This window comes from Triturus cristatus, chromosome 1_1 (assembly GCF_964204655.1).
Source record: "Triturus cristatus chromosome 1_1, aTriCri1.1, whole genome shotgun sequence".
NCBI classification, from domain to species: Eukaryota; Metazoa; Chordata; class Amphibia; order Caudata; family Salamandridae; genus Triturus; species Triturus cristatus.
Window position 1 is genome coordinate 1,071,857,213 of NC_140579.1, and position 13,409 is coordinate 1,071,870,621.

Consider the following 13,409-nt stretch of genomic DNA (forward strand, 5'->3'; position numbering starts at 1 on the left):
GCTGCATCAGGAGAACTGGATGGTGTCGATCGACTTGCGGGATGCGTATTTCCACATCCCCATCCTAAAGTCGCACAGTAAGTATCTCCGGTTTACGGTAGGGTCGCAACATTATCCGTTTGCGGTCCTTCCATTTGGTCTTACTACTGCACCTCGAGTCTTCACCAAGGTGATGGCAGTGGTGGCAGCCCATCTCAGAAGGTCGGGGATTCCAGTTTTCCCCTATCTGGACGACTGGCTGATCAAAGCAGAGTCGCCAGAGAGGGTGCTTCATCATCTGCAGGATACAACTCAGCTGTTGTACAAATTGGGTTTCTCGATAAACGTGCCCAAATCTCACTTGGTGCCCTCTCAGCGCAACCTGTTCATAGGGGCGGTATTTGGACACTACTGTATGTCGAGCATTCCCACCTCCACAAAGGATTCTCGACATACAGGAAATTATTCCCTTGTTTTACAATGGAGCGGTCGTTCCAGTCCTGAAGGTCCTTCGTCTGCTCGGTCTGTTCACCTTCTGCATTCTGTTGGTCAACCATGCACGCTGGCACATGAGGGCACTCCAGTGGTGCCTCCGCAGGCAGTGGTATCAGCACAAGGGAGATCTCAGGGAGTCTGTGAGGATCTCCAGAGAAGCTGCAGCGGATCTGTCTTGGTGGAGTGTGGAGGGCAATCTGTCTCAAGGAAAGCCCTTTCATCTACCTCCATCGGTGGCCTCAGTGATAACGGATGCATCCACTTTAGGGTGGGGTGGGTATCTGGGGGATCTGGAGTTCTAGGGTCTTTGGTCTCCGGAGGAGAGGTTGCTTCACATCAACCTTCTGGAATTGCGGGCGATACGTTTGGTGCTCAAGGCCTTCCTCCCTTCCCTTCGCAGTCAGTCGGTTCAAGACCTGACGATGTGGTATGTCAACAAGCAGGGAGGAGTGGGATTGCATTGTCTCTGCAGAGAGGCTCTGCGTCTCTGGTCCTGGGTTCAGGATCATTAGATTTGTCTGATGGCAAATCATCTGAACGTGCGTGCAGACAGTCTCAGTCGGCAGTTATCCGCCGACCACGAGTGGAGGCTCCATCCGGAGGTGGTTCGTCACGTCTTTCGGACGTGGGGAACTCCTCGGGTGGACCTGTTTGCCACTCACGAGAACGCTCAATGCCCGTCATTCTGCAGTCTCCAGTATCCGTTGCAGGGAGCTTTGGGGGACGCGTTTCAGTTGAGATGGGACTCACATCTCCTTTACGCATTTCCTCCCATACCCTTGATTCCTCTGGTTCTGAGGAAGATACGCCAAGACCGGGCATAATTCATTTTGATCACCGCGGATTGGCCAAGAAGGGTGTTGTATACAGATCTTCTCCACCTCTCCTCGTGCCCTCCTCTCCGTCTCCCTCTCAGGGCAGACCTCCTCTCTCAGATGGAGGGGCAGGTTCTACACCCCCACCTCCAGAGCTCACACCTTCATGCTTGGAGATTGAACGGGGCAACCTGAATTCTTTTTCTCTCCCGCCAGATGTGGTAGATGTAATTTTGTCTGCCAGACGTCATTCCACCAAATCTATCTATTCCCAAAGGTGGTCTAAATTTGTTATTTGGTGCGGAGAGAAATCTATTGACCCTTTGAAGGCTCATTTATCCAACATCCTTCAGTTTGCTCTTTCTCTTGCTCTGCAAGGTTTTGCTGTAGCCACTGTGAAGGGATATCTTGCGGCCTTGTCGGCTTTCCCTTGCTTGCCGGATCAGCCGTCATTGTTCAAATCACCTATTGTTTTACGATTTCTGAAGGGCCTTACAAACAAGTTTCTGCCTACTTCTTTTATTGTACCTCAATGGGATTTAAATCTTGTCTTAACTTACTTGATGGGTTCTCCCTTCGAGCCCTTACACAAGTGTCCCTTGAGACTGTTGTCTTTCAAAACGGTTTTTCTCATTGCGATCACCTCGGCAAGGAGGGTAAGTGAGCTTCAAACTCTGAGTTCAAAACCCCCGATCTTGACCATTCATGCTGAAAGAATGGTACTCAGGACCAGGGCTGCTTTTCTGCCTAAGGTGGTAACTCCTTTCCATCTGGGGCAGTCCATTACCTTTCCTACCTTCTATCCTCCCCCTCACCCTTCCAAGGAGTAGGAGCGGCTTCACCGCTTGGACCCTAGGAGGGCGGTGAGCTTCTACCTTGATAGGACTAAAGACTTTCGAGTGGACGACCAGCTCTTCGTGGGCTTTGTTGGCTGCAGGAAAGGCAGAGCGGTGCACAAGCGCACCCTTTCCAGATGGATTGTCTTGTGCATCAAGATATGTTACTCTTTGGCCGGTAAGGAACCTCCAGAGGGTTTAAGGGCCCATTCTACTAGGGCAAAGTCTTTTACGTCTGCCTTGTCTAGAGGTGTTCCTGTGGAGGACATTTGTAGAGCGTCAACTTGGGCCTCCCTCCACACTTTCGCGAAGCATTACTGCTTGAATTTCGAGGTGAGGAGGGACGGACACTTTGCTCGTTCCGTCCTTCAGGACTTTCTGGTATAGAAGGGTGGACACCCTCCTCCGGGAGTGGGACTGCTGTGGGAATCTTTTCACAAGGTGAGGAATCCACTGGCAGATGTATCCATCAGAAGAACAAGTTACTTACCTTTGGTAACGCTTTTTCTGGTGGATACAGTATCTGCCTGTGGATTCCTTACTGACCCACCCGCCTCCCCGTTGTCCACCCTTGTATACCTTCAATTCTAATGATGGTGTTTCAAAATGTATTTGTTACTGTTAAAGGCAGTGTGTTATTTCTTTTGCCTTCCTATTTATTCTCCACACTGTGTGTGTTGCTTTGTATATTATGTATACTGTGTATATATTGCTGTCAGTCCGTCCATGTGCCTCGAAGGCATGGAAAAAAAGGGCGGAACTGACGTCATCACGCCGACGAGGTCTTCTTATGGATCCGGTGACGTCAGCGGAGTCGCGAGCGGAGCCGTGTCTCTGTGACGTCGTCTTCGACCTCATCAGGGTGGACTGCTACAAAAGTTTCCGAATGTTGCTGGCGCAGGGGATATTCACAAGGTGAGGAATCCACAGGCATATACTGTATCCACCAGAAAAAGCGTTACCGAAGGTAAGTAACTTGTTCTTTACTTACACTGGTCCAGAGGAGTCAAACTCCTCAAAATAAATATGAAAAGGGGAATTCATCTACCTCTCAGTCATCGGGTGCAAAGCAAACAAACAATACAATTGTAAGTTTTTATGGGAACTGGAAAGCCATTCATACCCCTTTTGCATTCAGGAAAAGAAGAAGCAAATGACACCATTTTGGGGCTCCTGGGTGGTTTGAAGATAGTATCCAGGCAGACAATTTGCAAACGAAAGTAGAGAACCGTAGGACTGTGAATGCAGCATAGGCAACCCCAAAGATTGTGAATGCAGCGTAGGTTCAGATTGTGAATCATTACAGAGATATTAAAATATCCACACATCTGTGGTAAATCACTGTCAAGGTTAAAATAATGTTGATTAAAATATGAAAGGATTTTCTCATGAGCCTTCACCTGCACGGCAGATCACTCTCTCCCAGTGCACACTTTCATGTCCTCTGTCTTAGACAGCCGCAGCCCGTGCAGGTAAGAGCGGTGGGGCCGTCTAGAGGGGGATTTCGACAGAAGATGATGAGGGAAAATTAAATAAATAATACATTTTCCCTCTTCATCGTCCGTCAAAATCCCCCCTCACCCAGCCCCACCGCCCCTCCGCTCTTACCTGCACGGGCTGCGGATGGTCTTAGATCATTACAAGGGGATCATGTTAGATCTGCCCTACCCTTGTGTTGCTTCTGTGAAGTGGTTGAGTTGGGCAGAACCTTTGAGAGGTGTCTAGGAGAGGATCCAGAGAATGTGCTGCCCCACCCAACTAGCCACTTGAGACTAGTTAGGAATGAGAACAACCTACAGAGAATGTTTTCTTTGAAGCCATGTGGTGTTTGAGAACTGTGATGAGCCTCAACTAATCACGGGTATCAGACACCTCAGATAAATAAAAAAGAACGAACTGGCAGATATTGCTATTGTTCAACATTCAGAGAATATCATCCAGGACTTTTAGTGTTACAGTTTTGGTACTGCATCCTCAGCAAAAACCATACTGATATGGCTAAGCATACTTGGTGTTAATCTGGTGTACGCCATGGGTCCGCTCTGGCGGTGAGCCGCTACATTACCACGCTGCCTGCCTCCGGGTTGTTGGCTGAATAGCAGTGTACACCTTGTTGGAACAATAAAGGTTTTAGAAAAAAAAAAAAAAAAAAAAGATATGGCTAAGCAACTTGTCTTGATCAATCTTGACCCGTGTCTGGTCACATCCTTCTCATGTTGCACCATTACCATTATTACAAAAATAAACTGTACAACAAGTTTATGCTCAAGCTTGACTTGTGGCAGTGGTGGAAATAGAATGAAAACATTAGGTATATAAGCAGTACCTAATTTGAGCTGGTGTTTGCCAGTGGGCACCACCAGCAGTTTTGGACGTAGCTTTGACTCGTCTACCGGTTAATGTCCCCGTCACCCTCCCCCTCCTCTTTCCGTGCTGTGCCTCTCACCCTCCCCTCCTCTTTCCCTACTCCGTTCTCTCTCTACCTCCTCTGCTCCTACCCCCCCTCTCCTGAATCTCTCCCCTTGCCTGCTTTTTCTCTTACATATATGTCCTTTTTGTAGTCTCGACCTTACATGTAACTATGTTTACCAAGCTCTAATAACTGTGTAACCTTTGTAACGATGTAACCTGCAACTATGGTCTGATACTTATGTAAAGCGCTCTGATACCTCCGGGTCTAACCAGCGCTATATAAAACCTTTAAATAAATAAATAAACCAGCAGTTCTATTAATCGCAGGGGCACTTTACATTTGTCCCGCTGACGGTATTCCCGATTATCAAATGACTTATCCACACTAATAAATATGGCTAAGTTACTCCCCTTGAAGCATTAAATCATCCACATGTTGGAGCCTTGCAGCACCTTGTGGCAGAATTGCAAACTGGAGCATAATATTTTCTACTATTGTGACCAAAACAATACTTTGGGTGTGGCTGGTTGTATTAAGAGCCCTAATGTCAGTCTTAACTACAGAACAGTTTATGGAACAATATATGGTGGTGTCCATGATTTTTTGGGCCGGGCCAGTGAAAAAGAGGCACTGATTGATTAATTTGACAAATTAAGCACTGCATATAAATGCTTATTCTGATTAAATTGAGGAAAATGTCAAACGTGGAGTTAGAGGAAACACACAAAATTGAATGGGAGACAGTGTGAGCCGAAAATGTAGCCCTGTGATAAGCATTAGAGGCAGCGCGTTGTCGTATGGATGTTCAACAACAAATAGCAATATTTCAACACTTTATAAACTGACTTCACATAAGGTTAAGAGGACGGTTATGGGTGATTGAACTTCAGTGGAAGTGGGTTCAAACATCCTGTTAATGAAGTTTGACCCATCAAACCAATGCATCAAATCAAAGAAAAAGTTGAATTGACAATATAACTCAGCATGGACCGGTGTTTGGAAGTGTGTTGTGCAGGATAAGCACAGAGAGGCCACTTAAAGTCTGGTTAAAAAAGTCAGATAAAAAGTCTTCTCCAGCCCAAATAACATTGAGGTCTTTTTTAATGCGTTTTGTTCCCAATTGGTAAATGAGCATGAAGAAAGGGGGTGGCTGCCTATAAACAGAATTTGTACTATTTGGCACCAATTATTTCTGATTTTTTTTTCTTGTTTTGTGCTTAAAGTTAGCACCAGCTAGTGTAGTGAGCCACCTGGCTCAGCGATACAACCTGCTGAACCACAAGCAGCCTGACGGCCAGAAAGTAATAACTGCAGGAGCCTTGGATCGCTCGGGGTTCATTTCAAACTGAGTGGATCTGAGTGTTGTGCATTTTGCTCCTCTCCTTCCCCGGGATCCCGGCCTAGATCAGCAAAATTGGGAGCTGTTGATAAGTGTAAACCTAAATTTTGAACTGCAGGTTACAACCAACTCTAGAGTATCATTTGTGCTAAAATGACAGTAAGCACTGTTTGCACCAATATAACCTCTATCCCGGGCCTACATCAGGCTCAACAGGGGAGTAGCTGTCAGTAGTGCAGTAGATGCTGCATACATGCCAACCCTCCTGATTTAGTCAGGAGACTATTGATTTCAAGGTTAGTCTCCCGCCTCAGGAATTCTGTATAGAACAAGCATAGGCATAGCCAATAGGCCTCGCCTTTGGGATCTTATAAGTGTTTAGGTATGCAGCACATTATCCTGTGTATTGAGCTGTTAGCTATTGAATAGCTATACAATTACTACATATTGTGTTATACAGGCTGATTTAGACGGAATGCTTGGCTCTGCCGAACGCTTCTTATTGCTGTGTGGTATAATGATAATAAATGTGCACAGTGATATAAATTATAGAAAATAACCATAGAAGACATCTCGCACAATCTCTATAATTTAGGCCAATTGGGTTGGGATTATTGCGCACTAGCTTCACAAATTACAAAGACATCAAAAAGGCGCATAAAAAAAATGTGCACACTATACTATGTTATAAAAAGAAATCCTTGGAAGATATCGCACACAAACTTTACAATAGCCCACAGCGGTAGGGAGTATTGCACACAAGCATCACAAAATAAGGAGAGGAAAAGGAACATTTATTTTTAAAAAATGCATGTTATACTGTAGTATAGAAATTAAGCCGTAGAAGACATCACACACAAGTTTCATAATAGGCCAGTAGAGTTGAGATTATCGCGTAAAATCTTTTCGAAATAAAAAGACAAAAAAAAATCATTTATAAAAAACATACACACTATACCATATTATAGAAAGAAAGCCGCTCATGCTTAATGAAAAAAGTGGCATTGGTGTTGATGAGGCAATGCTTGTGTTCACTGTTCCTAGAGAGGAAGAAAGACATAATAAAGTGCATAGACACCTTGTCGGGGTAGTGAGTGCTATATAATTCTAGCACAATTCAATTACCAACAAAAACACTGCTAAGAGAGGGGAAGGGACGCAGTTAGTACAAGCTTTAGGCGGGGGCTCTGGGAGCAGACACAGACCCAGAGGCCCAGTGTGAATGTACCAAGCGCCGCAGCAGGAAAAACACTCTGCTAATACAGCAAGTCTTTAAATTTTCTTGCCCTAACCTTTAGTCACTGTTAGCTTCTTTGGTAAAATGCAAGCTCTGTACAGCACTGTGAGCTGCATGGGTGGGCAGCAGCAGGCCAGCCCCAATGCAACAATAGACCGGCCCGGTAGCCCTCCCACGAGCAGTGTTGCATGAGCATAAAGGTCTAAATCTGGTGCATGGCTGCAGGAACCATCAAGAGCTGTCGCAAACATAAACAGAGGCAGGCAAACATACAGCAAGTTTCGAAGAGACAGCGAGCATGCGCTGCCTAGGCGAGACACAAAAATGGGCTACCTCTTTGAAAAATGCCAAAATTGTGGTAAAAAGTTAGTTTTTTTTATTCAAATCTGCATGTTCCTAAAAGTTGTGTAAATAGTGACTTTAGCACAGCACACCATTCGTTGATGCCATTTTTAGGGAAAGAAAAGACACTTTTATCCAGAGCATTCTTTTCCCTATTTATTCCCCAAAAACTCACAATGTAAGTATATTTTTGCTATTAATTTCCCCCGTGCCCTTGGAGAGCTCCTGGATAGCCATGCTATATAAATCTCCTAATGTAATTTAAATTAAGCAAAAGAAAAAAACACAATCAGCGATCTCTCAGAAATGGTTGGGACTGACAAGCAATGTTGTGGGAGGGTTGAGGGGGGGGAAAGCTCCGGGAGATTACATGACAGCACTGCAAATGAAGTGGTAATTTAATTTAAAATAAAAGAAAAAATTAGCAGCGACCTCGAAGGAGTGGTGGGGTTAGTCAAGCAGTGTTATGGGAGGGGTGAGGGGTGGGGGATGGCACAGGGAGATTAAATGATGGCAGAGCAAATGAAGTGAACTGAAGTTTCAAGCACGAAGTAAACAAAACTTAACGGGCAAAGGTAGGCCAATAAAAAAAGACTGTACTCAAAGTGTCCTAAATAACCTGAAGAGTAAGAGCATATGTAACAGGGGAAGTCCTCATGGGAGGATACAAAATTCCAAAAGGAGGGACTACTAAGCATATTCACCAAAAGCAGGCAATTCGAAATGACAATAAGAGGAACCACTGAAAAAGATGGGCTGTGCCTCAAGCCCATGTTGTCGATACTGCATGTCTAGAAGAGTCAGTGCATGCGTTGCCTAGGCAGGACCGAAAAACCTGATTCCTCCTCGGGCCACAGCTGACTAGTTTTGTGCAACTCGAAGTATGCACCACCAGTAACCTGCTTCTGCAGGCGAGTGCACAACATTTGTCACACTCTTTCTGCTTGCCATAGAGCGTTCTCTTCGCTCCTTCCTGACAGGTGAGAAAAAACGTATATTTGCATTTCTCATATGAGATCCTGCTGCAGCACATTTGTAAGTCCCATACATGCCAATTGACCAGATTCAGGCATCAATGGTAGTCAATGGGAGAAATACATTCTGCCGATTAGTTTTAAATGTCCCACTTTACACTTCTAAAATGTTGGCATGTATGATGCTGTGGAACCTGCCAAACAAGGGAGCGGAGAGACAGGAGAATTCCTTGCTTGCATTAGGGCATATGGCGTCTTTGCTGTGCCACGGGGCACTTATCTGTGTTTGATGGTTATGCTTCAGATCTGAGTTTGGCTGAGCTCTGCAGCACTCCAGTAGAAGGAAAAAGCATCAATTTATTCATCTATTTCTGTCACATGTTTCCATTTCATCCGGCCAGCAACTCTGTAAGCTGAGCATGTCCTCCCGCACCCTCCATTCCTTGTGGTTTGAAAAAACTGTATTTTAAGTTTTTCTCTTGTATCCTTCTGTGAAACGTTCAGTATGACACTGGCCCCTTGAACTGGTGAAAACTAACCGCTGATTGGTTGTTGGTGCCTTGAATAGCTGGTAATGTTGAAACTCAGGCTTTCCGCTCCCTCCCCCTGTCACGTTAATTTCTTGCCAGCCTCCTTCCCTTCTTCCACAAATCCTCTTCTTATCTGCATACTATTTCTTCCCTCCTAGGAAAGAACGTCCGTCAATCTATCCAGGGTGTGGGGCAGATCATGTCTACCATGGTGCTGAACCGGAAGCAGTCCGTCTTTGTGCCACCCGGGCTCGGGTCTGTTGTCACTGGCTGAAGAGGGGTGAAACCCCGCAACCGGTCCTAGGATGCTTGTTTCCGGTCCAGGGAGGACCTGGCTTGGCAGCTCGGGCTGGATTGTTCCCATGAGGCACAGGGTCAAGACTGATTTGCATATGGCCAGGTCTAAACTGGGGTGACATGGTGAGCAAAAGAAAATACCACAAAGCTAATGGCTCCCCGGGGGCGGTTCATGCATCCTGTTTTTCTCTCCACAGTTCATCCTGAATGTGCGTCTGGAATACCGGATCTCTTTTCTTCTGTCTGTGTTCAGGAAGGAATTCTTGGAGGTTTTCCCCATGCAGGATAGCGCAGCCGACGGCACTGCCCCAGCTTATGACTCTACAAGTAATATTCTCTTTCTGGGGCTGTGCTTAAGTCTTGCTTGTATTTATTATCAATGTGCTTCTCAAATGCCGTCATAATTGCCTTTAACATATAGTTGGTCTTGATGATTTTCATCCATTAAGACTTCACATTTATGCATAGATATAGGTGTATGGCTCCCATGGCTGATTTTCTACTTACATTATCTGCTGTCTGTTCCCTTATTTCTTTTTCACTATCCTTAAGTATTCATAAAAACCCATCTTGGGAAGACATGAATTCTTGAAAGTTTGTGGCATACAAAATAAGACACAAAATGAATCACACAAAAATCTAAGTAAGTACAAACATGATATCCTAGTGTCCCATTCATTAGCCTAGAGAGTTGTGCAGTCCTTATTAGGGTGTGCCTTCTTTTTAACAAATGAAGTGAGTGCTTGCATTTCAATGGTCACCGAGTGAGTTCAAATAAATAATGTCCCTTCACATAAAATATTGGGGAAATATCCTGAATTGATTTACCCTATATATATTCATGTCAAGCTTGTTCCTCAACTCCACCCAGATTGGTCGTACTCCGTGTACCTAAATGTTATTTTCCTAAAACAAAGTTTAACTTCCTAAAGAATATCTAGGTTGTCGCCTTCTCTTATTGTGATCTCAAGGAGCATTTTTGATCTATGATCATAAGCTGTTTCAAATTCATAAATTCAACTTTGTTATTGTTACAGATTTTTCAATACATTAATTTGATAAGTAAGACATTTATTTATGATTTTGGAATTCTTTGTTTTTATGGCTTTAACCTAGTTATGAAAAGCAATATGTCCTTATTTTACTTATATTTGCTGTAAAGGTAGAGGAAATGCTACTTTGATTGTTTGTGCACCATCTGTATGTCTCCATGGTCCCATTTACGGACAGCTTTTAAAAAATCATAAATCCTTGTACATTTCCTCCAGTATTTGGAGTAGATTTCAAACTTTAATGGTATTTATAAAATTCCTGTGGAGTGCTTGTGCAATGCACGAGAGTCATTTAGTTTTATGACTACTCCTTCATATCACATGTATTCATGCAGATTTTCCACCAGGTGCACATCCACGTAAGTACAACATACATGTACAACTCCACATGTAAAAACTTTTAACCTTTGGCTAATGTCTTTCAGCTACACCCTAACCATTCTTTCCTCAACCTAGAAGTATATGCGTGCCTATCTTTTGCCAGACTAGTTTCTGTGTGATTTTGGGTGGAAAATATGATAGAAAACCTCTGTGCATAAAGTTATGGAGTGCACAAGAGTTTGTCTTGTTGTCATCCCCTCTACCCTCTTTACTTCCCATGACACCTCTTTCCTCACATTTTCCCTCTCACAATTCAGAATTACTGGGTAGGATTTTTGGGATAATTGAGTATGAGCTTGCATCAAGCATTTTACCAGTCGCAAACAGCCTGATTCGCATAATCGGCTCATTTGTGACCGGTAAAATGCTATTTCCAATGCATCAAGCCCAAAGGCATTCGCAATTAAGGAAATCGCAATTTTTTGCGATTTCCTTAATTGCAAATTCAGTTAGGGAATCGCAAATTGCGATTCCCTAAATGCGATGCATCATGCATTTGCAAATTGCGTTTTCGCAATTTGGAATGGCAAATTGCCATCAACTTCAAGTTGATGGTAATTTGCAATGTCTTAGAAAAATGCATAACATTGCATTTTCTAAGTGCCATGTGGCGCACATGCCAATTTTGGGGGTGCAGCAGGGTGGCCTTTTGACCCCCTAGCACCCTTGAAATTGCATTCGCAATTTGTGAGTACCTATTTGGTACTCGCGAATGGCTTCCCATTCATTCCTATGAGCCTCTAGGCCCATGGGAATGAATGGAAAGGCATTCCTAAATAGCGAGTCGCAATTAAGGAATTTGTAGGAATCGCAATTTTCTTTGCGATTCCTACATGCATAAGGAATAGCTATTCCTAAATAGTGATTTCCTAAAAATCGCTATTTAGGAATAGCAATTCCATTCTTTGATGCATGTGGCCCTAAATCTTTATTTGAATTAGGATCTGAATTTTCTAAATGCAATTTAAACATTTTCCACACCTAAGGGCCAGTTGGATGCAGAAACATTTAGTGACTGGCTCTCATTATCAATGCCCTGCCCTGCCCTCTTCATCTCAATTTCTAACTTTTTATCACGCTCATACACACACACACACACACACTGCCTCGCTCTAGCTCTAACGGCTAGATGTACGACCCGCCAATTAGCGAGTTGCAAATTGCACGGCATTTGCGACTCGCTAATTGGAATGCACAACAGTGTATCATACACTTTGCAATTCCTAATGGGGTCGCAAATGCATGCCTCATTAATATTAATGAGTCAGGCACAATTTGGGACCCCATTAGGAATGGGTAGCACTCACAGAGATGGTGGCATGCTGGGGTCAGCAGACCACCATGTCTGTGACTGCTTTTTTAATAAAACGGGATGCATTTGAAAAAGAAAAATGAAACTTTTCAGTTTCATGTTTTTTAAGGGCAGGCAGTGGTCTCTGGGACCACTGCCTGCTCATAAAAAATATTTTCCCACATACTCACAAAGTGGAAGGGGTCCACTGGGGACCCCTTCCGCTTTGCGAGTGGTGTACCACCTACTTGACGTAGGTGGTAAACTGCAAGACATTAGTACATAGCATGTTGACTCGCTATTAGGAAGGGACGCCCCTTCCTAAAAGCGAGAGTCGCAAATGCTATTTTGCGAGTCAGTGACTCGCAAAATTCCATTGGTACATGCTATTACCCTTTTTTGCGGCCGCAAACGGGAGGATCTCCCGTTTGCGGCCGCAAAAAAGGGTCGTACATCTGGCCCTAATTCTCTTGCCCTATTTCTCATTCTGCTTCTCATTTTCTCTTGGTCTCTCTTTTTGTAATTTTCATGCACTTCCTCTCCTTGTGATGAGATCTCCCACTATCTTTGTGTTATTAGCTTTATTACTCTTTCTCTTACCATCTTCTCCATCTCTGCAGCTATAGAGCCATGACACAGCTGTTGGGGCACCTCTTATGTTACATACTTTTCAACCTCAGGTGCCTCGATGAATCTGGATCGATTAGGAGAGCAGGCAGAAGCCATATTTGGCGTAGGGTGAGTTTCATGTCTGCTTCCTCTGTTTTCAGATAATGGATGTCTCTCTAATGGTCACATGTATGAGAAATTAAAATTGTACGAAGATGCAGAACTTTGTGCATCTTACATCACTATCTACTGTTTTAATGGGCACTTGTAATCTTTTCTCTGTCTAATTACCTTAGACTTCATCCTCAATGGTATGGTTCAATACATGGTTTGTTTTGTTATGCACCAGGAAGAGCAACAGCATGCTAGAGGTGGACGACGAAGGTGGGCGGATGTTTTTGCGGGTGCTGATCCGCCTGACAATGAATGACTATCCTTCTCTGGTATCTGGCTGCCTGCAGCTGCTCTTCAAACACTTCAGCCAGAGGCAGGAGGTGCTGCACACTTGTAAGCAGGTGATGATAACATACAAAAACACTCAAAGGGGTAAACCGTAGTGACAGATGTATTGTTCCATTTCAAAAGTATATAAGAACATGTACAGAATGCCTGTTCTTGTCCTTGTCCTATAGCAAGTTAAATAAACGATGTTTCATTGTGCACTTTTGTCTAAACACCAAAATGTCAGAGCTGTTCAAGGTGCATCTATTTTCAAAGGAAGTTAAGAGATTTTTAAGCAATCGGTGACATAGCAGACATTGCCACTTTTCACTTTATTTTAGTTTTGTTTAGAAGTAGATCATTGTCCGAGCACTTTTA

The 13,409-nt window shown here is 43.9% G+C and overlaps 1 protein-coding gene across 1 annotated transcript in view; it reads left to right on the forward strand.

The window, feature by feature from the left end:
• The window catches only part of ITPR3 (inositol 1,4,5-trisphosphate receptor type 3), an 895,552-nt gene that overhangs the window by 561,778 nt on the left and 320,365 nt on the right, over positions 1 to 13,409 (forward strand). The window contains 4 exon segments of the mRNA XM_085647149.1: positions 9,119 to 9,240; positions 9,392 to 9,584; positions 12,662 to 12,719; positions 12,940 to 13,105. Of these exon segments, the coding sequence (XP_085503275.1) occupies positions 9,119 to 9,240; positions 9,392 to 9,584; positions 12,662 to 12,719; positions 12,940 to 13,105 (539 nt within the window).